The 25,798-nt window shown below is 41.4% G+C and overlaps 1 protein-coding gene across 1 annotated transcript in view; it reads left to right on the top strand.

The window, feature by feature from the left end:
- Positions 1-1,435: 1,435 nt before the first annotated feature.
- Positions 1,436-25,798, top strand: part of ass1 (argininosuccinate synthase 1) — a 34,192-nt gene continuing 9,829 nt past the window's right edge. The window contains exons 1-11 of the mRNA XM_015942515.3: positions 1,436-1,569; positions 2,181-2,299; positions 3,721-3,789; positions 6,866-7,054; positions 9,887-9,943; positions 10,022-10,096; positions 10,703-10,773; positions 10,869-10,899; positions 19,438-19,528; positions 24,083-24,167; positions 25,040-25,104. Of these exons, the coding sequence (XP_015798001.1) occupies positions 2,198-2,299; positions 3,721-3,789; positions 6,866-7,054; positions 9,887-9,943; positions 10,022-10,096; positions 10,703-10,773; positions 10,869-10,899; positions 19,438-19,528; positions 24,083-24,167; positions 25,040-25,104 (835 nt within the window). The 5' untranslated portion in view covers positions 1,436-1,569; positions 2,181-2,197. The remainder of the gene's footprint in view (positions 1,570-2,180; positions 2,300-3,720; positions 3,790-6,865; positions 7,055-9,886; positions 9,944-10,021; positions 10,097-10,702; positions 10,774-10,868; positions 10,900-19,437; positions 19,529-24,082; positions 24,168-25,039; positions 25,105-25,798) is intronic.

Raw genomic sequence — 25,798 nt, 5'->3', positions numbered from 1 at the left:
TTTATTTGTGCCACATCTAATTGTTTAACCCAAAATTACCTTTAGTGTTATTTCAAGTGTAATTCATATTTAATCTAAAATAACACAGGACAGGTGTGTAGTGATAATTAAGGGACCATTCTGTCAGGACAGCCACTAACTCTTCTTCCCTGGAGGAAATGATCACTTGATTAGGAGCGTGCGCTTTAAAAAATTTTACATAAAAAATGACCGACTCTGCCGTGGGAAGTTTGGTATGTCATGATTTTGGTGTCATCATCCCAGTGTCACCCGAAGAATTTTGGGGTGGTCACCCCAACGCCATCCAAATATCATGAATTTTGGGTTGTTCACTCCAACAGCACCCAATTAATCAGGATTTTGGAGTGATCACCCCAACGTCGCCCAAAGATAATATTGGGTTGTTCACCCCAACAGAACCCAAGTAGCTTTCCCTCACTTGTGAACAAGACCTCAAGATACTTTAACTCTTTTACTTTAAATTGCGTTTTTGGCCCCATTGACTTGCATTCAATTTTTCGTTGTTCTGGGGACCCATGATGCGGAAGTGACTTACGTAGGCTCCCCATTGTTAGCTACTTGGGCATTGGAAGTGCGAATATTGGGAATGGGCCATAAACTGTTTAAAGATCTTTTCAATGCTCAAAACAATTAACACATGAAAACATGGGGCAACCAAGATTAAATGGTGTCCATTATAAAAACAAATTAATTCATGGATTACTGGACTTTGACAACCGAGTTAATAAGAAGTTTGCTCAGGTTAAATATCGTAGCACATCTCTGCTGTTCAAGAAACAAACAACACTGGTGAGTGACCCTTTATTTGAAATCTCATATCTAAAAAAGTTATTCTTGAATTACAAATAAATATTTGTATTTCCAGTGTGTGGGTTTGTGCTATTTTTGTGGTTTATATAATATGGCTCAGAGTCAGATTGCATGAATGAATTAGTTGCAATTGTGTGTGTTTATTGGTGTGTGTGTGTGTGTGTGTGTGTGTGTGTGTGTGTGTGTGTGTGTGTGTGTCAGTCACAGCTATGGAGTTTTTGTGCCCCACCTATCAAATTATGCCAGAGACACCACATCCAGGGCACCAAACTTGTGCTTGCCCACCCTAGAACCGCCTCTGGTAACATGATCTAAAAACTTGTTTTTCTGAAAATATTAAAGACAATTCTTAAAATAAAATACACGGTTGTTTTTTAAAAGGAATTTCAAAGGGTTTCACTGTCTCAACTGCATATATAAATAAATAAACAAATAAATTAATTAATAAATTAATAAATAATCCTTCCCTTTCTCTTTATGTTTGTGCGGAACTTTATTATTGTTGCTTACATTTATCTTATGGAAACATGAGCTCAAATTGTAAGTTATCCGACTTTAATAAAGTGACGAATTTATTAAAATTTTGTATAATTTGACGTGGTGACGTCGTGCGTCTCGTGCTCTTGTTCGGATGACGTATCCCTGGTAAAGCAGTTCAGCCCTGTCGACGCTCCAAACACGCCACAGCTCCAGACAACCTACAGTCTCACAGACCTACCGTTGTTTGCTCTCTGCTGTGTGAGTACACTCTTACTTTCATGTCGGTGTTTATTCAGTATTAGATTTTATTGGAGGACAAAAACCGTTTTCGAGGCGCCGTGATGCAACAGTTGCTGCTGCTGCAGAACAAAGCTAGCTGTCTAGTTAGTATTTATTTAATTTCATGACCGCAAAAAAATCCCGATGAGTGAATCTTAACTCTGTATTCCCAGAACCCCTAGCACAGTTGACTGGATGTGAGAAAACCACACAAGGAGATGCCATCATTATTTATTTATATTTTGTTTACATTTAGCTCAAAATAATGATCCGGTAACCATTATGAACTATTTAAAGATTATTTTCAGCAACTTAGCCCATTAGATCAGTGGGAATTATTAAACAGATAACAACTAATATTTGTTTTTCTGCCAAAATTCGGCTTTGAGTGAGTAATTAGTTTTTATTAGAATCTTAATTGTCAGTTGTTTAAAGGATTACAATGTTGGTATTCCATAATGAAATTTTCTTAAATAGTGACTTATTTGAAATCTTGATCAGGATTTTACTTTAGCTCAAATCAGAATTAGTTATTAACTAATTATCACAGCTGTTATATATTAACAAGACAGATGCTTCTTGTCCTGCAGACCTTCTGCCTGTCATCATGTCTAACGGCACCGTGGTTCTGGCTTACAGCGGTGGACTGGACACATCCTGCATTCTGGTGTGGCTCAAGGAGCAGGGCTATGATGTCATCACGTACTTGGTGAGGTTGAACAACAGGTGGTAATGTCAACCAGCTGCTTTTGCATTTGTCACTGACATTTTGAAATGATCTGCTGTTTTCGGACAGCTTAGGTAAGCATTTTGGAGCCAACAGAGCCGCCATTTGCCGTCATAATGCCAGCGTAAATCTAGCCGGATTTAAAATTCCCCCCAGGGTCACTGAACTGCAAGGGAGGCAAATTTCTCGCTGAACTTCACTCATTGCTTTTTCACTGAGAATTGGGGGAGGGGGTCAGTGTCCACGTGGCCCCTCAGAGGTGCAGGTCCTTTTGGCTTATGTTGGAGAAGAACTAATGGCCTGGTTCAGTTATGTGTTCAAACAATAACAAATTGTAGAACTATGTGTGATGCAGATGTGTCATTTTAGTTTATTAAATTAGATTTTAAATGAAAAATTATCTTCCTGAGCTTAAATGATCTTCTTAGGAACTCCTGCAAATGTGATCTGAATTACAAGATGTCCGGAAAAATACTTGCTCAGACACGAGCTTGCGTGCTCGTGCATTTATCACTCGCTTCTTGAACCCAAAGTTTCCTCAAACACGTTAAAGAGCTGAGTCATTGAGAAACCGGTTTCTACTTATTTTTTAAATACGATCAGTCACTCTGAGTTTCACTTGCAGGCTGAACCAGAAAATAGTCTTCTATCCCTATTTTCTGCATTACCTGCTGATAGAAAATAGACAGGGAAATGCTCGGGTCAGAAGAAGCCACACAGATCTGTCACACTGCAAATTAGCATTCATGGACTCACCCAGGGGTGCCCAGTTCTGGTCCTGGAAGGCCGGCATCCAACATGTTTTAGTTTTAACCCTGTTTCAACGCATCTGATTTCAGTCAGTAGGTGATTAACAGGCTTATGCAGAGCCCGATGAACTGCTGCACAGGGATTCAACTACTCAATCTATCATGTTGGAGCAGAAAACCGCTAAAACATGCTGAATACCGGCCCTCCAGGATCAGGATTGGTCACCCCTGGACTCACACATCTTGGGTCACAGCTGGGGAAGACTGATCATTGTTTGCAGCCAGCAGAGTGCAGAGCATATCTTGGCTAGTAGAAGCTAACTGTTCGCATTAGAAACTCCTTCAGGCATGTGTTGTTTGGGGAGACCAATCATAATTGTTGCAAATCGAAAGGAGGCAGTGAAAGAGTTCCGTTGCTGTTAGCCAGTCAGAGGTGCAATGATTAAATATCATGAATAATAATGAGTAAGACCCCAAATCCTGTCGTTTTATGCTCCCCTTACCTCTGGCTAACTTCTACTTCCTGAAACGGGAGCACAGATAATGACTCACAAAGCTATACTAGGGACCACAGCAGATGTATTTAAACAATGAGTGAACGAGAGCTTTAAAGCATTAATCATCATGCTCTCTTGCAACAAAATTTCATTTCAGGCCAATATCGGACAAGATGAAGATTTTGAAGCTGCCCGGAAAAAGGCGGAAAGCCTCGGCGCCAAGAAGGTGAGATGAGGAAATGTGAAGCTTTAAGGAAATGCTCTGCTTCAGCGGAACTATGCATTTGTCTTTGTCCCAGAAACAAAAGTCATGAAAACACTTCCTTCCAACTGACTCAAGGATTAAGTATCAACCAAACCAGTTGGATTACCAGTAAAATGTTCCTTGTTTATACCCAGCACTAGGGATGGGTACAGAATTCGGTACTTTTTAAGGCACCGACCGAATTCCATAGTACCGACTGAGTACCGATTCACCTCATATGAAACGGTGCCTTGTTTTGGTACTCGTGCCGGTGCAAGAGCGTAATGTCGTCAGCCATTTTGGGCGAGCTGTAAACAAAGCAGCATGGCAGAGAGGAAGTGTTTTGAAGTTTGGTTCCACTTCACTAAATGGGATGGGTAACTGGGTGATGATGAAACCAGCAGCAACGATCTAAGTGAGGCATCATCATCTTAATCTGCTATGGTAGGTAAATAAAATGTTTAAGATAACGGTAGCTTGATATGTTATCTGTTCAGCTAATGGTGCGTTCGCTTTCTCCTCGGATCTCCAAAATTCAGACTAGAAGAAAGTGAACGCTCCCTCAAGTTTGCCATTACTTCACTTTATGCGATGGGCTATTGGGTGATGAAGAAACCAGCGACAACGATCTGAGTATGAGGCATCTTAATCAGCTCCAGCAGCAAAATAAACTGTTTGCGTTAACGTTAGCTTGATAGTTTTGTTTTTGTTTACATATCTAATGGTGCGTTCGTGTTCTCCTCGGAAATTTCAACTTCTGAGTAGGAAAAATAAACAGTTTGAAAATGAACGGCAAAAGGAATGAAGATACACAGTAAATTTAGTTCACAGCAATGATGTTTGCTTCAGTGTAATTTGCAGTTTATAAAACTACAAGGACCCACCATCACACAGTTTGTCCAGAAGGGAAAGGAGAGGAAAAGGACTACATGGAGCTGCGTTTAGTTTGTGAAACACCACAATATTAATATAAGAACTGTTAAATGGTATCGAAGTTTGCTTTAGTTTCATTTATAGTTTATAATTCATGGTCTCCTCATCAGTGTTATTCCAGAGGGCATAGAAGAGGATTAGGAGTACAAGGAGCTGGGTTTGTTTTTGCGTCATTTAGAAACAGTTGCTGTTAAAGTTTTTAATATTTAAGAATTTTGTACAACACTACGATGATAAAATACAAACTGTTGTATGTTATTTATCATGATATTTATCAAATATGGTTATATATTGGGAAAATAATATATACTTAATTAAAAATGCTAATTAAATAATTATTAAATACTCAAAGGTATCAAATTGGTACCGTTAAGTACCGGTATCAATTTGTAGGTACCGGGAATTGGTACAGTAATGATTCAAATGTAAAAGGTATCCATCCATACCCAGCACTGTAGTCTGCTTCCAGCACGTTTCCTGCATGTTTTAGATCAGTGGTTCCCAAACTTATTTAGCCGCGCACACCCTTCTATGTCCCGACCATGTCGACGCACCCCCCAGCCCCCACATCAGGGCATGGCTATATATATATATATATATATATGTATATATATATATATATATATATGTATATATATATATATATATATATGTATATGTATATATGTATTTATATATATGTATATATATATCAGACGTCAAGCTAAACGGACAGGGTTAAAAAATATGATCGACCTTTTTCCCCATCACTTTCATTTTTTAAATAGTAATTAATAAGCATTCGATACCATTACAATTTCCTTTGATTTAGTTTTAAATAAATATTTAGAGTGCCCAGGTAGCACATAAACAATGCAATTTAACGGTTTTCTTCAAGTAGGAACGTTTAACCTGTGCGGCCCGAGTGCTCTCCTTCCTTCTGCTCTGCGTAAACCTGAACTGGCCACCTACTTGTGCGTAATCAAATATCTATAGGGGACAAGATGGAAAAGATATAGCCATGAGGTTCACTTTTGCCTCAGACCGACTTATTGCTGTTTTATGGTGTGGCTGAATCTGCGATCCGCTGCCACTCGGACTGGAATAACAAATGCTGCAGTAACATGAGTTGTAGTCAGGTTCGGAGTCACTGGCTGGAGCGGACCCGACTTTAATACGTCATCCCAAAATAGAAGCTAATATCTTAATTTGACCTTGAATGAAAAATGTTGTTATCAAACCTCAGTCACTGCGTCTCGTTATTGGCGCTATTTAAACCAATGTTGTAAAATTACTTCTGCCCAGCCCAGATGTGCTCACTTGTGCACCCGTGAGCCGTGGTTCCGCTGGATCGCGTCTGACCTCTGACAGACACACTCTGAACTTCAGATCTTCAGGACGGTGTTAATAGCCTGAATGGGAATCATTTCTTGTTATTTTGTTACATCCACAATGTTCTGTGTGTGAGGTTTACAATGTCAGAACACCTGCATGAGACAGGGTGTTAATTACAATCTGCCAGAATGACTCTCCACCTTCAGATTTCTCCAACACCGTTAAAAATGATCAAATACGAAACATATTGGCGTGCACAAGCCAGAGTGCTGAAGCTTGGCGCATTGTTATTATGAAGCTAGGGCACATGTGGAGGACACACTTGCAAAAATATACTTATTTTCAATTACATTTATTGTGCCCACTTACTTTTTCTTAGGCCCACCCACAAATATGCTTATGGTGACATATGACAGACTTCTCTGAGCTCCGCCGCCATTACAGTTTTCACCTTGCGCACCCCCTAGCGGCAGCTCGCGCACCCCCAGGGGTGCGCGCACCACACTTTGGGAATCCCTGATTTGTTTAATTTAGTGATGAATCACTCCTGTAGACACTAATGAAGGGTGGGGAGACATTTCATCAGTTAGATTAAGGTTTTAAAATAAACGCACAGCAAGGAGATAAGTTTCACTTTTGCTTTGACCACAGATTAATAATAATGTACACTGGGGGTGCTAAAAGCAAGCAAAAGTGCTTGGTATCACTTTAAACAGTTTTGTTGTGTTTTATCTTCTAAAAGTTTCATAAACAGCCAGATTAAATTGAAACAAAAATGTGACACAGATGTCTGTTTTCTGTCCCTGTTCAGGTTTTTATTGAGGACCTGCGCTCTGAGTTTGTGGAGGACTTTATCTGGCCTTCGGTTCAGGCCAACGCGGTTTATGAGGACCGATACTTGATGGGAACCGCCATAGCAAGGCCATGCATCGCCCGTCGTCAGGTTGAGATAGCACGCATGGAGAGTGCTCAGTTTGTCTCCCACGGTGCCACCGGAAAGGTAAGATGAATAAAATATATGTATATGGTCGTTAAGTCTCACCAGCGAGCAGCTTTCTGTGTCAGACATGATGTTCCAGGTTGTCACAAGCAGACTTTTGTGAGGTTGAATATTAACCTTTCAGTTGTTGTTTGTTTAAATCCTGCCTTCCCAAAATGACTAACTCATCCAGAAATTAGTTCTCCATTCAGTCTTCCTTTCACAAAAACCTGATTTTCTTTTAAATGTCTCAATCACCTGCCTTCTTTTTTTACACTACATGAATCACCTAAAAAAAAAAAGAACGAATCCCTGCACCTCAAATTAAAAACTGAGCATGTTTCTACTATTTAGTTTCCTGCCAGAAAAGTGATGCAACGTATTAATCCTAGATTTTTAGGACTGCCATTTCACTTTTTTTCATCTTTCATCTGATTCTCCATTCATTTTTCTTCAGAGCATAAGAAGAAAAACTACTTTTCAGTTAAAAAAAACAACCAAAAGTGTGTTTACTTTTAATCATAGACTGTACATACAGTCGCTCGCTTTTAATCCAAAAACGAGCTTATGCTCTGCAGATCTGTGTGAAAGCGAGAGAAAAATGCAGTATATGTTGCAATGCAAGGTTAGATGATAAAATTTTCTCCTAATTAGCTTGTCCTGTGGAAATATAGCTCTTAATTTTTTTATAAATACAGTTAAATTTGAGGTTTTTTGTTTTTATGTTTTGTAATACTGTATTGTGGCCACCAGTTGGCGACCAACACCACAAAATTTTTAAACAATTTTTATATTTTACTTTTACCTTCACTTATTGAAATTTGGTTCATGTTTTATTATTCTTTTATTGATAGAATTGAAAGCTTTAGCTTTGTGTCACTTTTATTAACTGTTTTATATCAGTAATTTAAAGATTACAGCATTTTTATAGAGCCTTTTAAGATAAAAACCACAAGACATTTCACCAGCACAATTAGAAATTTTTCAATTACTTTAAAAGACAATAATAAAATTAAACAACATTTAAAAGCAGACATTAAACTGAAGATAGAAAAGAACAAAATTGGAAGTCAAGTCAAAGACTTGATGAGATTTCAGCTTTTTTATATAATTTAACCAAAATTTTAAATGCTACTTTTTTATTTAATTATACAAATGGGTATTTACTTAGAGGTTTAAAGGTGTGGTTAACTGAAAAATGTTTTTTTAATGATTATTTCTGATTGAAAATAGTCTCCTACACCTTAGCTTCTGAGAGAAAATAGACTGTGAAAATCTAGGATTTGAAAATCCTGACAGATCTACGTCACTCTGTCATTTAACATTCATGGACTCACCCATCTTGATTTCTGACAGGGAGGACTGTTGTTGAAGGCTGCTGACTAGTAGAAGCTAACTGTTTGCATTAGCAACACCACCACACAGAAAAACTCCAGGTTTGTGTTGTTTGTGGAGATAAAATATCCACGTTGCAAGGTGGAGTCACATTGCTGTTATCCAATCCGTGGCAAGATGTCAAAATATCAGGAAAAAAAAAAGACATAACATCCTGCCGTCCTCTGCCACCCTCTGCAGCAGCAGACTTGTCCGTGCTCATGCAACCAATTCTGGGCTTTTTTTGCCCGAGTACAGCTTGTAAAGCATTCATTCCTACATACCAGGGTTGAATTAGCCTAGTGAACTAGACCAAATTCTTGCATTGCAAAGAATGGTCTAGGCATGCTCTATTGGAACCTCAGCAGCTCCTACCAGGACTCTGGCTAGCCAATCACAGCTCTCTAGAGGGGTTTCAAACACATAAAGAGCTGTGATTGGTCCATAATGGTGGGCCAGTCATAGTGCTCTATCTGCTTAGTGAACAAATCACAGAGCTTTATCCGCTTTGTGGGCCAATCAGGGCACTCTATATGCCTGGTGGGTGGGATGATGCAACAGAGTGAAACAAGAGTATGTCACATTCATTGTCCAGTAGCTTGCGGAGATCATTTGAAAGACAACGGTAGAACCCGCCCCACAACCGAGAGCCGTCAATGGAGCATGGCCAGACTAAATAATACATTTATTTAGTCTGGCTTGCCAGGCTAGGGTTGAATGCAAATGTTTTGATTAAACGAGTTTCCCACATACTTGATTCGGAAAAGGGTAGAATGCCTTCTCCGGGTCAGGGATGAGGTCCTGCCCCAAGTGGAGGAGTTTAAGTATCTCGGGGTCTTGTTCACGATTGAGGGAAAACTGGAGCGTGAGATCGATAGGTGGATTGGTGCTGCATCTGCAGTGATGCGGGAGTTGTATCGGTCTGTTGTGGTGAAGATAGAGCTGAGCCAGAAGGCGAAGCTTTTGATTTACCCGTCGATCTACGTTCCTACCCTCACCTATGGTTATGAGCTTTGGGTAGTGACCGAAAAAACGAGATTGCGGTTACAAGCGGCCGAAATGAGTTTTCTCTGAAGAGTGGCTGGGCTCTCCCATAGAGATAGGGTGAGAAGCTCAGTCATCCGGGAGGGGCTCGGAGTAGACCCGCTGCTCCTCCACATTGAGAGGAGCCAGTTGAGGTGGCTCGGGCATCTGGTCAGGATGCCTCCTGGATGCCTCCCTGGTGAGGTTTTCCGGGCACATCCAACCGGGAGGAGACCTAAAGGTAGACCCAGGACACGGTGGAGGGACTATGTCTCTCACCTGGCTAAGGAACGCCTTGGGATTCCCCCGGAGGAGCTGGCCCAATTGGCTGGGGAGAGGGAAGTCTGGGCCTCACGCCTTAGGCTACTGCCCCCGCGACCCAACTCCAGATAAGCGGATGAAAATGGATGGATAGATGGAGTTTCCCACACGTTTAAAACTTTTTACTATTTTCAGGGGAATGACCAGATACGCTTTGAGCTCACATGCTACGCTCTGTACCCGGAGGTCAAGGTGAGCTTGCAGAATTTTCATGTAAAAATTTGTAATGTGAAATAATATTGCTGCAGCAGTTTTGGTTTCCATCTTTAGATCATTGCACCGTGGAGGATCCCTGAGTTTTACAATCGATTCCGGGGAAGAACAGACCTGATGGAATACGCAAAGGTAAAAATATATACATTTTTTTTCTTTCTCCTTCAATTTTGAGTTTAAGAGGAAGTAGTGGTTATTCATTTTAGGTGTAAATGTGATAATCATTCCTCTCCTTTGTATTGCACAGGGGTTTGCTTTTCAAAGGAAGGTTAATCGAGCCAAAACATTTATGCTTACAGAAAAATGTAAATAACACATAAATAGCATTTTTATTGCAAAATAAGCATCCAGATTTGAATAAAGTAGCTGAAATGTCTAATTCTCACTTCTTGTTCCAAATGTCCACTTGGTCCAGATCCACCACTTGAGGGCGATCTTGGTGTTTTTACTCAACACAACATCTGTTTTTTGTAATTTTATGACAAAAGGCAACTTGAAAAAGCTGCAATGTTGACTTTTCTTAAAAAGATGAAAAAAAAACCATCTTGCTGTTTGTTTTTGCTGTTTTCACTGTGGAAGAATAAAGGTCTGTCACTTTTAAATGCAAAAACCTGCATTTTCCAACTGTTTCTCTTGTTATTTTTGTGAAGAGAACTTTCTCATGCATGTTTTGTTTCATCTTTTCTTTTCTTACAGACGTTATGTAATTCTTTAACTGTCTTTTCTGTCACATCATAGAAACATGGCATCCCAGTGCCCGTCACTCCTCGGGCACCCTGGAGCATGGATGCTAATCTCATGCACATAAGGTGGGTGTTACTGATGAGATGCACGCTTTTAATGATTTTTTTTCCAGTAGAAAATAAGCAAAGTGCAATAAAATGTTTTTAATTTTTATGTACAGCTATGAGTCTGGCATCCTGGAGAATCCCAAGGTGAGTGTCACATTAAACGCACATAAACACAATTTTGGGCAAATTACTAAATAAAATAGCATTTTCACATATCTTGACTAACTAAATGTATTAATTTGTTTATTGTAAACAACATTTACATCAAACAAATGGACATGAAATGTTTAAACTGCTTTAAAGGACCCTTTTCCTATTTTTGTGAAATTTCTTGAGCGTTTGGAGTGATGCAGCGGTAGATTTTTTTCCATCACCCAAGTTGAGTGCACCTCCCTCTCTCACGGTACTACGAGCAAGACATGAGTCTGATCTCTGTTGGGGTCAGAGGTCTGTGCAGTACATACCGGTCGCCCCGACTGACCTCTGGAGCTCTCATCCTTTGGTGGACGTGTCTGTCTGTGTCTCTCCTCACCCCGGGTCCTCGCTGGGCCCTGGGAAGAGCCTGGGACACACAGACACTGACTTGTCGTCAGCAACGCTTCGACTAATTCCCGATTTCATGGGAGCCTGGGAGGGGGAAGGGTTAGGGCGTTGCGCCCAGCTGGGGCCTCCTGAGTTCCAGCCCCAACTCCTCAGGACCTCATTGTCTCAGCGGTTGTGCTGCCGCAGGCTACGACGTGGGAGGGGAGCCACTTCATCGTGACACCGTGACACCAAAATGTCACCAGTAACAGTAAAGTACAAAGACGGTACGCCAGACAGATGAGTTCCCGATGCTCAGGGTGTCATAGAGGGAAGAGGGGTCCCGCGCTGCTGGATACGAGGGCCAGTGTAACTCCCAGACCTCTCTCTCTCTCCGTCCCTTTCCCACCCTTTTAGTGTCCTGTCCTTCACTCGCCCTGTGGAGAAATGTTTTGAAAAGAATGAGACGAGCCAGCCCAATGGCATAGCAATGTATGATGTTGCATTGCGTAACTGATTTTATTCAGGGGCTTCTTGCTTTGAACCGTTACTCTAATATTGAATCAATTAATGGAATAAAACACAATGAAATATTTATGGAGCAGAGGTCTGAAGTGGTGAAAGGATTTGAATATATTAACCAAGCTCAAGATTTTAGTTTGAGCTTGGAAAGCTGTTGATATTTTAGTTATTTTTTACTAACAACAACTTTAGGATGGATGGATGGGTTGATGGTAACTGATTCATCCTCTAATTATTACATTTTATGTGCTTCTTATTTGTTACATTTGACATCTCTGACTACATTGATCAAAGCTAAAAAGTGAAGAAAAATCAAGTCCTTTTTTATTATTTGAAACCAAATGAATTTAATCACAACATTTTTGAAAATGTCTGTTTTTGCCTGCAACAACTATTTTCACCACTTTGTATCATCAACTTTTTATTATATTACACTGAGGGAAACCTGTAATAAACATTATCTAAAATCCCCCTTAACTTCTTTATATATTGCCTGAAAAGCTAAAATAGTGCACAAAAATAATTAAACCTGTCTAAAATGTTAAACAAAAATGCAAATAAATATAAGAAGAAAAAGATTTATTTAGGCTTTTACTCCGGTTTTCTTCCACAGTTCAAATTCATTAATGAGCTGGAAGGTTGGTGACTCTAACTTGTCCCTATAGGTGTGAGCGTGTGTCACTGTGTGTCCCAGACTGGTGACCTGTTAAGGGTGTCCCTTGTTTTCAGCCCAGTAACTGGTGATAAGACACCAGCTCCCTGCATGATGTGGTGATAAGTGGTTTAGAAAGTGAGTGTACAGCTTTTAAAAAACATTTATATTTTGTCTGAAACACTTTCATTTTTATTATTTTTCCCAGCCTGAAGCCTTTTTTATGTTTTCTTGAATCTCCCATCAGTAGAAATGTCCCTCTGGGCCGCTTAAGGGACATTTGAAGGTACTTTTTTCAGAATATCTTGCCCTCCTCTGTTTCTTGTTTCTCAAAGATGTCACGTCTAGATTAGAAACTTTATGTTGATCTCGGCTTGACCAGTTCCTTCATATTTTTTTGCACAATTCACTTCAAACCAGGCTAATAATGCTCCACTTGACTGTTTTGGACCTCCCATGCTTTATTATTTCTTTATGCTTATATGGGGGATTGGGGGGGTTTGACAAGTAATTAAAATTTGGCCCACATTTTCTAAGTTAACATCTCTTCAGTGGCGGACTGGTAATTGGGAGAAATGGGAGATTTCCCGGTGGCCTGGCCGTTAAACTGGCCCGCTCAGTGATTGCCGGTCATGACGTGCGTAATATCTAAATGAGCAATCCATCATGTAGCTCATCAGGGCATCTGCTGTCCTGATGCTCGCACAAACGGAGCAAACTGGGCACAAAGACACCCCCCTCCCATCACTTTGTCAGGGTCTGGCAAAGCGCTGCAGACACCCACCACCCCAGGGCGGCTACAGCACCACCGCACCTTTGGCCCCAGAGGCAAAATGAATCTAGACGGACCAGGAAAGGTGAAGCAGAAAAGGAGAGATTGGAAAAGGAGAAAGCTCTGGCCACAGATGCATGTCCAGGCTGGCCTGTATGTGGTCATGTTGGGAGAACTGGTTTAAGGTGGAGTTTTTGGGCCAGTTTAATCATCGCGCAGCACGTAATGCTGGGCACGTGGGGTGGGTTGGGGAGGGAGAAACAGCGGCTGTCAGGAACTGATCATGATGATCAGGTTCTGATTATCAGATAATCAGACTCATCCGTGTGTGTGTGTGTGTGTGTGTGTGTCTGTGTGTGTGTGTGTGTGTGTGTGTGCGCGCTGTCTTCTCGATCCCCAGTGAGTTTTCCTCTCCACTGTCGCTATATGCTTGCTTAGTATGAGGATTGCTGTAAAGTTACTGACTAGTGTCAGTGACTTGATGCTATTTGCTGGGTTCCTTATATAGGAAACATTATTTCTGATTGGCTTAATGAACTGACCTGAATTGGAATGTTTATTATGTGAAGTGCCTTGAGACGACTCTTGTCGTGATTTGGCGCTATATAAATAAATTGAAATGAATTGAATTGGATTTAGGGAGAGAAAGCAGTGCATTGGACCGGTACCAGCACCACCGCCACTTCTAAAAATAACCTTTCAGCATGTCAGTACTTTTTCTAGGGTACAGTGCATACCGGTAAATTTTCCAGGTATTCATTAGTCGAAATCTCAGAAAGTTTTGAAAAGATATCTGTGTGTCCTCTAACATCAGTCATCCACAGTCTGGCACGAGCTCCATGAAGGGCCGCATTTTGCACAAAAGGCACATCACTGCCGCAGGCGCGCCGCGCGTCACCATCAGCTCAGGCAGAGGAGAGAAATTAAAACCGTTTCCCCACACCGTACACATTCCCACAATGACTGACAGCAGCATCAGCTGACCAACCAGTGGTTAAACGCTCTGACAGGCAGGTACATCCATGGAGGAGAAACGGTTTCTAAATGGAAATATGGATCGTGAGCAAACAAAAGACATAAAAGGAGTGTGCTTCACTTGAAATTTTGTGGCCATAAACATCCAGCTGCTGCTGATCATGAAACAGATGAGATGATAATTCTGACCTGGACTGATCTGAATTAGATTTCACATCAGCCCTGATGATCATTCATGACATTTCTTGTTAAATGCATAAACCTTCACCTCTGACTTATTTTGTCTTTGGTAGCCTTTGAACCCTTAGTATTATTATTGGTGTTTATATGAATTTTATGAGGAAAACATCCATATATACTGGTCTGCCAGTATATATGGATGTCGGAGTGTGTGCATCTGCAAAAGGCTTCCTCCATTGTTGAGGCTGTCCATTTAATCTGTGCCTACTACGTTGTAAACCTAAATGACACTAATTATGCAGTAATTTAGCGATGGGGAGACACCCCCCCCACACACACACACACACGTTTTTATGTCTCTGCTTGTGGTGTGATTCTCTTGACCCAGACATGTAGTCTGGTACCTGTAGTTCAGGTGGATGATGGCGTCTGGCCTATTTCATCTCATGTGCAGGAGACACATTTAACAGAATAAAATAGAATTTCAGTTTATGCAACATAAGCAGAGATTATAGCAGCAGAACACAAATATTTATATCTCAGAGGAAAGAATCAGGGCACATGTGAAGTTTTAGTTAAGTTGTTTTTCACTTTTACATCAGTAGGCGCCCAACCTGACCCACTTTTAGTGTTTAGCGTGAATTGGGCGGTGGCCTGGGATGGTTTCAAAATTCCCAGCCTGAATTAATGTCCCAGTCCCCAGGTGATGTGCTCTGCACCGCAGCAGTAAAACGCATCAGGCACAAATAAAAGATGGAAAGCATGAAAGGATATGAGCAGACAGAAACAATCGCGTGTTACTTTTTTTTTTTTTTTTTTTTTGAGGTGGCGACACTTTGAGAATGTTACTGTGGCCGTGCTCAGGACGCATCTGTCTGGAGCACGTCAACGATCAGAGCTCGGCTTCTCTCAGCTCTAAATAATCCCTGGAGAGTCCACATAGATAATGGGATGCTTATTGTAGTGTATTTTCTTTAATTGAAACTAAATTCACAAAGCAGCTCGTTATATTCTGATCCATCTTGGAGGTCATCTAAGAAAGGCCACCTTGTTCAGAGTATCTCCTCTGTGTATCAGCTTCTCCTCCAGTTACAGCCCTAAAGGCCGAGGCCAGACCCTGACAATACAGACCCCCCCACCTGTGATACAATGGTTCCTCTTTGCTCAATAGCATCCCATTAGGAAGTGTCCCAGTGGCCGCTCATATGTGTTCCTGCAGATAAGAGTCTGAAGGGTTCAGGTTACTCTGTGATTAACACTGTAGTCTTCATGATAACCCCAAACCTTGATCCCTTGTGCCACAATGGCCTCCAGACTTTTCTTTACTCACCTACATCTGGCAGCATTAACCTGTGTGCTGGTATGCATCCAGGGCTGCTGCAGCTGGTGTCATGCTCTGCTTGCGTATCAGCATGCACCTGATTGCTGTAGAGTTGGTGGTTTTTGTTCCTAGAGATAATAAATGCTCACATGTTTGATTCTTGCATTTTCAGTATTTTTATTACACCAAGTGGTAACAACTCAAACCACTAAACCAGAAAGAACTGAAACTGAAAGACTTACTACTCAAGGTGACTTGACTAACGACTAAAATGACAACTCAACTATTGAGTCCAAAATAAGACTGGGGTTTTATTTATTTTTTGGGCCGGCTCAGAGTTGTTGATCTGAGTGTTGCATTGTTAAAACTGTGTTCTCATTTCACATTTTTCTAACTAAATATTTTCTATTTTTGCTCATTTCCTGCCTCCTGCCATTTCCTTTTGCACCCACCTTAGTTCCTATTGTAATCCTGCCGAGCCTACATCCGTCCCGACACAGAAGTATAAATCAGGCTTAAAAAGGCACTATACAAATACACGCCATGTACCATTTAATGTTGTTGTAATTTGTGCACATCCTGCCCTTACTCCATCTGTTACACTTCCGCCAGCATTTATTTACCATTTCTGTGACACTTACTGTCTAACCAGAAGAAAGGCAACACGAAAAGGCACACGTCGCCACCTACTGTTGCGGAGCCAAACGTACTTTAATCAATGAATCGGTTTTCTTACTGATGTGTAAACTAGGATAAAGAATCCCTCTCTGGTTAAGGTATTAGCTTAGCTATTGCCAACTATGGTAAATGGCTTGTGATTATATATTCCCTTCTAGGGCTCTACAACCCCCCCCCCAAGGTGCATCACGCATCCAGTCTTTCACACACACATTCACACACTGATGGTGATGTGCTACAGTGTAGCCACAGTTGCCCTGGAGCCACACAGAAGTGAGGCTGCTGAACACTGGTGCCACCGGTCCCTCTGATCACCACCAGCAGGCAAAGTGGGTTTCTTTCCATAGGACACAACATCTTTGACATACTGAATGGGAATAGATCCTTCAACCTTCCTGTTATTATGAGACAGGCACTTGCCTCCTCAGCAACAGTTGATGTTCATGTAAATGCTTTCCACTGATGGAACCATGAATTCTGCTCTCTACCAGAAATTTCTGACCTTTGACCTTAAACAGTCCGTAGCGGTTAAAACAGTTCTTCAAAGAAGTGTTGGACAAAACTTGTTCACTAATAAATTTTCCACATAGGAACATGTTGGCTTGGGTAACCAAGAAGGAAGATTATTTATCGGATACTGAATTTTGTAGGCTGCCCATTCACATTTATGGTTTGAAAGACAAGAACTTTGTGGGACAGATTTTATGCCCTGCAAGCATATGTAAGGTAATCAAAAATTTGACACCAAGGCATGCATCGAAGCATGTCCTCTCTCCTTTCCCCTCCACGCACGAGCAGTCGGAGAAGCTCCTTGGGCATCCCGACACTCATAAGTCATTAACACATCACCTCTGTCTTAATTATAGTCGCTGTCAGTGAGTTTCCCTGAGCCCACTTAGCTCTTTGATCAGGGAGGTGATGGGCCACTGCTTGTGTCGAATCCAGGGGGTAAAAGAGCAGAACTCTGAGCCTCAGCTCACCGAAGAGCAAATGAAAACTTCTGCTGCCGTTGGTCGCATGGCTCGCTGGAAAGATGGATGGTTAAAGAGCAGCCTGTAGGGGTAGGAAGTGAGCTTGTTGGCGTATGTTTACATGTGAATGTGTGCTTCCAAGCAAAGAGGTCAGAGCTCGTCATGTGCCCTCGCTGGCCTAAAGGCCTCGCAGGCTTGACCTGAAAGAGTCAGCAAGTCCTCTCTGTGTCCATTTCGTATTCTCCTGTTGCTTTAAAAAATCAGTAAAATCAGATCTAAAATTAACCAGGAAGTCTTGAGCATTAAGGATTTAAATGTGTTGATATTCTGTAGGCTCAGTTTGCCATATTTGCATTTTAATAAGACAAACTGACTTGAGACGCAGTGATTTAAGCATCACTTCCAATCCGGTGCTCCAAAGATGTTTTTTCTTTCTATCTCTTCCCTCCTCTCTCCCCCTCCTGGCACCTCTGCCTCTTTCGGGGCCCTTTTGGCTTAGATTGAAACCCAATGAGGCAACTAATGAGTGGAAAGATAGAAATTTACTTGCTTTAAGTTCATGCGTCAGCCTTCTTTCTTTTTTTTCCTGCACGTTTAGCACAACAATATCGTCGAAGCAAAGACTGCCAAAGGAGCTGTTGGGCGCTACATGATGGTGTGCTTCACGCCCCATTTCCCTCCAATACCCTCGGCCCCCCGCCTTCTCTATCTTTACCTTTTTTCTCTCTTTCAGGGCCATGGTTTTGGGGACAGGTCCACCTGCAGGGGGTTTGAATTGAAATGCATTGATCTCCTGCTCACTGGAAACAACCCCAATCCCTTATGTTCTGTTTCTTTTCATTCGCCAGTCCATAAGTTTAAGCTCGCACTGCTGGGAGGATGAATGAGTTTTTTATCATGGCACAGTTTGTGTATATGTTTAAATTCATCATTTGTCCATTCTAATAGCCACTGGGTGGGATCAATTAGTTTAGGAACGGGAAATGAAACTTGAATGAAAATTTAGGTTAAAAAGGTAGGAAGTGTTATTTCTGGAAGTATTTGACTTTATAGGAGCTGCTGATAACCACACATTGTTTAAGCCAATGCTTCCTATGTGCTATGTGTTTTATCCGAAGGCTGAAAAAACAGCTAAAACTAGTCATTCAGTCCCCTTCTGTCCTTCCCCCCCCTCTCAAAGAGTAGGCATCAATAGGCTTTTTAGAGTAGTCATTTCGTCTCTTCCCTATTCGCTCTCATTTGGCATCTTTCAGGGCACTGAGGCAGAAAATAAAAGAGAGGGAGACGCTCGTCTTCCCAGTCAATTTTTGTGTTTAGTTAAAAGGAAGGAAAGTGATTGCGCTGCTCGTTTTCTCCTCGCTGACAGGCGGCGAGCGAATGCCGATTAGTTATCGTATGATCATTTAGAGTCTGGTAAAGCTTTCCATTTAAATGCACCCAGTAGTTATTTTGCATAGTCCCCCTGCAATTTGCCTCAGCTCAGGGGACATTGTCCATCGTCCTGTCCTAATACTGTGTAATTGTTGCAGGGGCTCGTTGGTGGGAGGAATCGTCACACAACCATGATCTTTTAGGTCCAAACCGCGACTTACTGAAATCACTCCCAGCTCCCACCAACTGGAATGAAAAAAATAAAATGACAAATGTCTGTCACCCGGAATAACTTTAGTGGGCTTTTAGACTTTGTTGTCTGATGCCCCTTTAGGTAAAAGTGTTTATTTGAAAATGAATCAGAAGTGAGATGTCACTCAGAAAATCAGAAGTGGAAGATCAGAAGAAGCTTTAAAACTGCTCAGAAGATGGTGATTCTTTCATCGAGTCGGTTGTTTACTGACTTGTCAGACATTTATTGTACTTGCAAGTAAATCAGGCATTTATTTTATTTATATATATATATATATATATATATATATATTTATTTTTACTCCTCTCTGCAATTCTCTGTTGTGAAACATGCTTCATAGACTTAGTTATATATTTTTAAATTGAATGTTTTCACTTTTTGTCTCTCTACTTGTGATAACCAAGTTACCTTCTCTCTGAAGAGTCGTCATTTTCATAAAACACATAATGCGGTTTTGTTTTTCAGAGTCATGCTCCTGCTGATCTGTACCTGATGACCAAAAACCCAGAAGATGCTCCAAATGTCCCAGATGTTCTAGAGATTGAGTTCAGAAAAGGTTTGTTGTTATTGAGTCCTCGTTTTGAGTCTCCTTGAGTCTTACTTCATGATATTTGGACATCCCATCTCTGACTGGCAAACAGCAATGCAACTCCACCACTGACCGTTTGCTTTGCAACATTGATTTTTTTTATCTCCACAAAAAACGCAAGCTTGAAGGAGTTTTGCCATGTAGTGGAGTTGTTAATGCTAACAATTAACTTCTACTTGGCCGAGACATTCTCTGCTGATCTGTTTCAAGTTGAAGTTCCATTAGCCACCATCACACATGGGTGAAATTACATCTCCGCATTTGACCCATCCCCGTGGGGAGCCGCGAGCTGCAGCAGGGGCTGTGCTTGGGAGCTATTTGGTGGTTTAACCCCCCAATCCAACCCTTTAAAGCTGAGTGTCAAGCGGGGAGGCATTGACACTCGTCTAAAACTTGTCAGCAAGGGAAAAGGAAAAAACAAATCTTCTACTACGCTGTGTTTAAGAACAAAATAACAGAAGGGTTACACAGAGTGAATGTACAAAAGATGTTTAATCGTTATTTCTTATTATAATCAGTGTTTCTGTGTTTCCATATATAAATGTGGGTATAGAAAAGAATCCGTTCCTTTGAAACACTTGAGTATTTTTGCTTTACAGCCCTTGAATGGAAACACAAAATATATCTTATGAACTTGATATATCCAATGCAGCCTCTAGCTGAAAATATCAGTTACAGTTCAAGAAATACAGAGATGAATAAAGGATCACAAGCGCTCCACAGATGTCTTATTTGGGAGGGTCACAAAGGAAAAGCCACTTCTCAACAAAGGCCATGTTAAAGCTTATTTGAGCTTTAGGCTGATGGGAAACAACAGAAACAAACACTGTGAAAAGCCTTCAGGAAATCACTGCAAGAAATATATATTTGGACTAAAAAAACATACATCTGTTGTCTTTGCTGTAGAGTGATCAAATAAAGTCCGTTATGCAAATCTCAGACCATTTTCTCCTTTCTAAAGAGGTGATCTAATCTATTCCTAACCCTAATTAACAGATGTTTCATTTGACAGGACCCTACCTTGTTATTTTGTTCCTTACTAGTGTTAATATCATAATGCGTTTCATTTTAGGGGATTTTATAATAATTTAAGAGAAAACATCAGCTTCTCTGTCCACATCTCGTCATATTACCCAACCACAATGTTTTAGCTTTAAGGCTGACCTCCAGCACTTTATTTCCACTTATGACCACCCAGACTTATCCTTAACCTCCTAACAGCGATTCTCAGTCCAGAACTGCCATGCTTGGCCTGGGGGCGCACACACAAGCCGGAAGCATTAACTCCAGCTAATACACCGAGCCCAGAGGGGCCAGAGAAACACTCATTAGGTATGTTGCCTCAAGGGCTAACGGTGGCTGACTAGAAAATGTCATATGTTTGTGCAAAGTGAAAATGGCAGGACACGTTCACCCTGCGGCTAAGGACACAGATGTTCCTTCATCCCTGGTCACCAGGGGGAGGCCGGAGTGCAGAACATCAATCGGCTGGAGCACACTGGCCCCTCTCATCACACAGCTCCATGGGCGGCTTTATGAGCCAGGATCGTAAATTTGGAAAAGTTCAAAAGTTTGCCAGAACTTGTGTGGGATGATTTGGTGTGATTTCTAACTATGCCATATCTAAGCATAAGATAAAGTGCCTTGTGCTCGTCCCGTTGCTTTACCAGTCTCCCCCAAAGAAAATGTTAACAACGAAACAAGTCGGCCGGCGTCGGTTCAGCTGGAGACTAGATGTGTCTTTTGTGAAGACGGCGACGCACCCAGTAAAGCCCGGACTGGTTTCGCGGGTTCCTTGCGGCCCCGAACTCCCATTTTCACACATATTCTGGGGCCTTTTATTGAGCGCACTATGACAAAAGCTGTTTTAGTTGTCCACACAAAAGCCCAAGCCTACTCCTCCCTCTGAGTGCAAGATCAGCACAAGAATGTTTCACTTCATTCCCCCCTCCCACCTTTTCATCCCTGCCTTTCTCACCAAAGTTTTCTCACTGATTAAAAAAGAATATATAACAACAGGAACCTTTACCCCCGTCAAACGGTCCGTTCCCCATTACTCTCCCTTTTTCAAAGGCAAAAAAAATTCATGCCTCCCTCCTGTCATGCCGAAGAAGTGAGTAGGAAAGAGAGACGGAGAAGAAAAATGTAAAGCAGTAATTTTTCCTACAACTGTGTCTACAGCCCCATTGTGTGCACTGTTAGTCTTCAAAAACTCCAGAAAGAAACAGGGGGGTTCGTGAGAGAGAGAGAGAGAACCCACAGTGAATGATGGAATGATAGGAAAGAGGGACACTCCCACGTTCAGACGTTCACTTCATTTATCAGAACCTTTAATCTAATTATTAGATATGTTAAAGGCAGGGGAGGTTAGGAAAGCACTGCTGCCCTCTCCTGCTCTTGGATGAACTTCTTCTTTACCAAGGTTCCCGCCACCAACAAGCCCCTTGTGTTGAGACAGTCCCTCATACATCAATCAATTTGGAGATTGGCCTGATGAAAGGTGACCAGTAGTGGTCCTCTTCTCCTCTAAGCTGATAACGGATACACACACTCGAGTACAAACAAAAAGGTCCTCATTCCCACCTTCTGTAGCCTCTTCTGCCCCTTTTTCACACATCTGTCTGCTTCCTCGCCTCAACCTTTGGCTCGTGTTGCTAACTGAGGGCCGTGAATGAGCGGCTCCGTGACAGTGATTGATGTGCACTCAGTTTTAAGTGGCTTCGCAGAGGAAGTGTGCGGAGCGAGCGTGGGTGTCTTCTAAAAAAGAAGAGTCCCTCCGCGTGTTAGAGACGTGGTAATAGGAAGACGGGTGATGGATCTGCTGCAGGTGCTTTTGTTTATTCCACGCATGCACATGAGCACACAAACATTCTGTCCCTGGGTTAAAGAGACGGAGGGTAACAAAGCTGCGTGGGTAATTGAATTAGGTAAAGGCCAGCCCACAATTTCACAGCTTTCAATTGATGAGGGCCTTTGAATTTATTAGCCTTTTCTCACCATGGTCTTTCTAAAGGGTGTCACTTATTCTAGGGGTCGTCTGTTGAGACGGAGAGGAGAAGCACTCGTCAGCAGAATTAAAATACAAAAACATTTTGAGATGCAGTTTCTTGTTTTGTTTTTGTTGTTGTTAGTCTGATCTTACTGAAAACTGCGTTATGAGAATGTAGAGTGTGTTTTTTTGCCTTTTCTAAAAAAACAAAATAAAAGTTAGAACTGTTTGTAACTAAGGGGAGACTTAAAGTTGAGGGATTTGCACTTTTAAAATGGAATCACACTTTTGCTCCAAGTTTTAAAGTTGTGGAACACTGAAAACCCATTTTTATTATTTCTGATTTTAATCAGTTGCTCTGAGTTTTTCAAGCAGGCTGAACAAGAAAATGGTCTCCTACACCTATCTCATCCCACATTAGCTTCTGATATAACATACATAGTCAAATACTAGGGTTTGACAAGTCTGACAGACCTACATCAAACTGTCACTTGACATTCATGGACTCACCCTTCTTGGCTCACAACAGGAAAGGCTGTTGTTGGTTTAGCATCCAAGAAACACAAGAGGACATCTTAGCTAGCAGAAGCTAACTGTTAGTATTAGCAACTCCACCACACAGCAGAACTCCTTCAGGCTTGTGTTATTTGTGAAAATAAATCCTCCAAATGGCAGAGTAAATGGAGCTAGTGGTAGAGTCGTGTTGCTGTTAACCAATCTGAGGCAAGATGTCCAAATATCAGGAAAATAAGGCTCCAAATCCTGCCGTGCTCTGCCACTCTCAGCTGCAGCAGACTCCCGCGTGCTGATCCGGGTGCTTCTGGGTTCCCCCTCAAAAACAAAATTTTTTAGACTACTGTCATCAGAAATGAAACTGAGAATTAAAACTGAAAAGATTTTGAAACAAGTTTGAGACTTCTGCAATAGCTCTGAACTTGGTCTTGCAACTCTAGATACACGAGAGCGAGGCCTTGTGGCTAAAGTGTGCAAACTGAAAATCCTGCAAACATTTTGAAATATTTTTGGAAAACCAAATCTCGTTCACAGTTCCAACAGTTGCAGCCCAGTGAGGTACTGGCTTTAGTTTCCTTGCTAGAGGACAGGATATAAATTGTGCAATAAAGTTTGGATATGGTGCAAACATTAATTTCCGTAACTTAAAAGGTGAAACGAACATATAAGATTGACTCATTACATGCAAAGCCAGATATTTCAAGCCTTTATTTGTTATTTGTGATGATTTTGGCTTACTGCTCATGAAAACTCCAAATTCAAAATCTTAAGACAATTAGAGTATTGTGAGAAGGTTCAACTTCTAGGCTAATGAATGAAGGCTATATCAGCTAATGAATCCAAAACACCTGCAAAGGGTTCTTGAGCCCTTAGATGGTCTCTCAGCCTAAGTTGAAGCACTGAAATAAATGAACTTTTGCATCATATTCCAATTTTTTGAGTTTCACCTGTAAATATGATTAAATTTTGCACCTGTTGATGCAACATTGGTTTTAATGTAAGAACATTGATTTCTTCAGGAGTGCCTGTGAAGGTGATCAATGTGAAGGAAGGCAAATCCAAAGACACACCCCTGGAAATTTTCTCATACCTCAATGAGATTGGGTGAGTAGACTTGCTTCAGATTTTTGTGCAAATTAAAATTTTAAACCAAACTGCTTGGAAATTAGAAAAGCATTAAAACACTGAACAGGTGCGTTTTTTTCTCTAATGTTTAGCCAAAATTAAATTTGTTTTCTAAACTCAAATTAATTTTAATGCATAAATATACTCTTGTGACAAAGGCTGTACCAATTATTACTAAAGACCATTCTTAAAAGTGCCTTTAACATTGTTGGAAATAGTCGTTTCATTGGGGAGCCTAAGTCACACTCATCTGGGTCCCCTACTGCAAAACAAAATAAATGGGAGTCTATGGGCCAATAAGTTATTTTCTGATCCCCTTTGGTATATGCTATGGATTTAAGACATGTCAATTTTGAAGAACAGTTTGATGCCAAGAAGTTTTTAGGTTTTTGATTTATTCCAAACTTCTAAATCACAGCAGCTCAGCACCACCAACCATCTGAGGAAACAAGTCAAAACTTCTAGAAACTCCTCTGACTCTGCTCTTTTTTCTGCTGCTCAAGACGGTGTGTTTACATGCCCCGACTTTATCTGGTTGTAAACGGCTCAGTCGGGCTGATAACTTCCTGAAGTGACGAGACTGTAGAAGTGGTCTTATGATAATACCATCGTCACAAAGTAACACGTGTAACGCCATCAAACGGTACAGTACGTAACAAATAAGCTGTGCTGCAACGCTGCTGCCCACCTGTAATACTTCCAGAATGTAAAAGAAAACATTTCTACTCAGAGGATCCTATACATAAGTCTCCTACGTCAAATCAGAGACCAGATATGCACGGGGAGATTCAGCTGAGTGTAGCTAAAGCCAGCATACAAAAGTATCCACTGAGCTTGCTTTTGTCTCCTAGAGGAAAACATGGAGTGGGTCGGATTGACATTGTAGAGAATCGCTTTATCGGCATGAAGTCACGAGGTAAGAAATTCTAGTGTGTGTGTGTGTGTGTGTGTGTGTGTGTGTGTGTGTGTGTGTGTGTGTGTGTGTGTGTGTGTGTGTGTGTGTGTGTGTGTGTGTGTGTGTGTGTGTGTGTGTGTGTGTGTGTGTGTGTGTGTGTGTGTGTGTGTGTGTGTGTGTGTGTGTGTATTTAAATTTTACACCCTTTCAAATGCTGTCCTTTCAACATCCAGGGCTTTCATGCAATTTGCAGTTATTTTACATGAGTGCCTTAAATGTCTCACTCCGTTGCTTCTGGAGGATGTTTCCCTCTGGTTTACCCAGAATCAAGATATCGGAGTTACTTTTATTCACTTTTGCAAACAAAATCCAAACAGTTTTCTAGAAAGGAGATGAAGGTGCGCAGGATGTTTTTGTCTGTTTATCTTTGGCATCAACAGGCAGCTTGAAAAGCTCCTTTGTTAGGGGTCTGCATGTGTTACAGTGAACGTACGAGGCCAGCGTGCGGTCCTGGCCGTGCAAGACGTAACTACAACTACACACACTTCTCCCCCCACCCACAACTGTATGTGCTATGATTGGCAAATTGACCGGCCGGCGGACTGTAGCTGCGGCGCAACTTGGCAGGTAGAAATTGGAAAATGGGTAGCCCACTTTTCTCTACCCTCGGATGAACAAAAGATCAAAGCTGTTTCCTGTCTTCGAAACAACGTGA

This window comes from Nothobranchius furzeri, chromosome 6 (assembly GCF_043380555.1).
Source record: "Nothobranchius furzeri strain GRZ-AD chromosome 6, NfurGRZ-RIMD1, whole genome shotgun sequence".
In the NCBI taxonomy this organism is placed as follows: Eukaryota; Metazoa; Chordata; class Actinopteri; order Cyprinodontiformes; family Nothobranchiidae; genus Nothobranchius; species Nothobranchius furzeri.
Note: the sequence above shows the minus strand (reverse complement) of the source record. Positions and strands in the feature narration are given on the sequence as shown.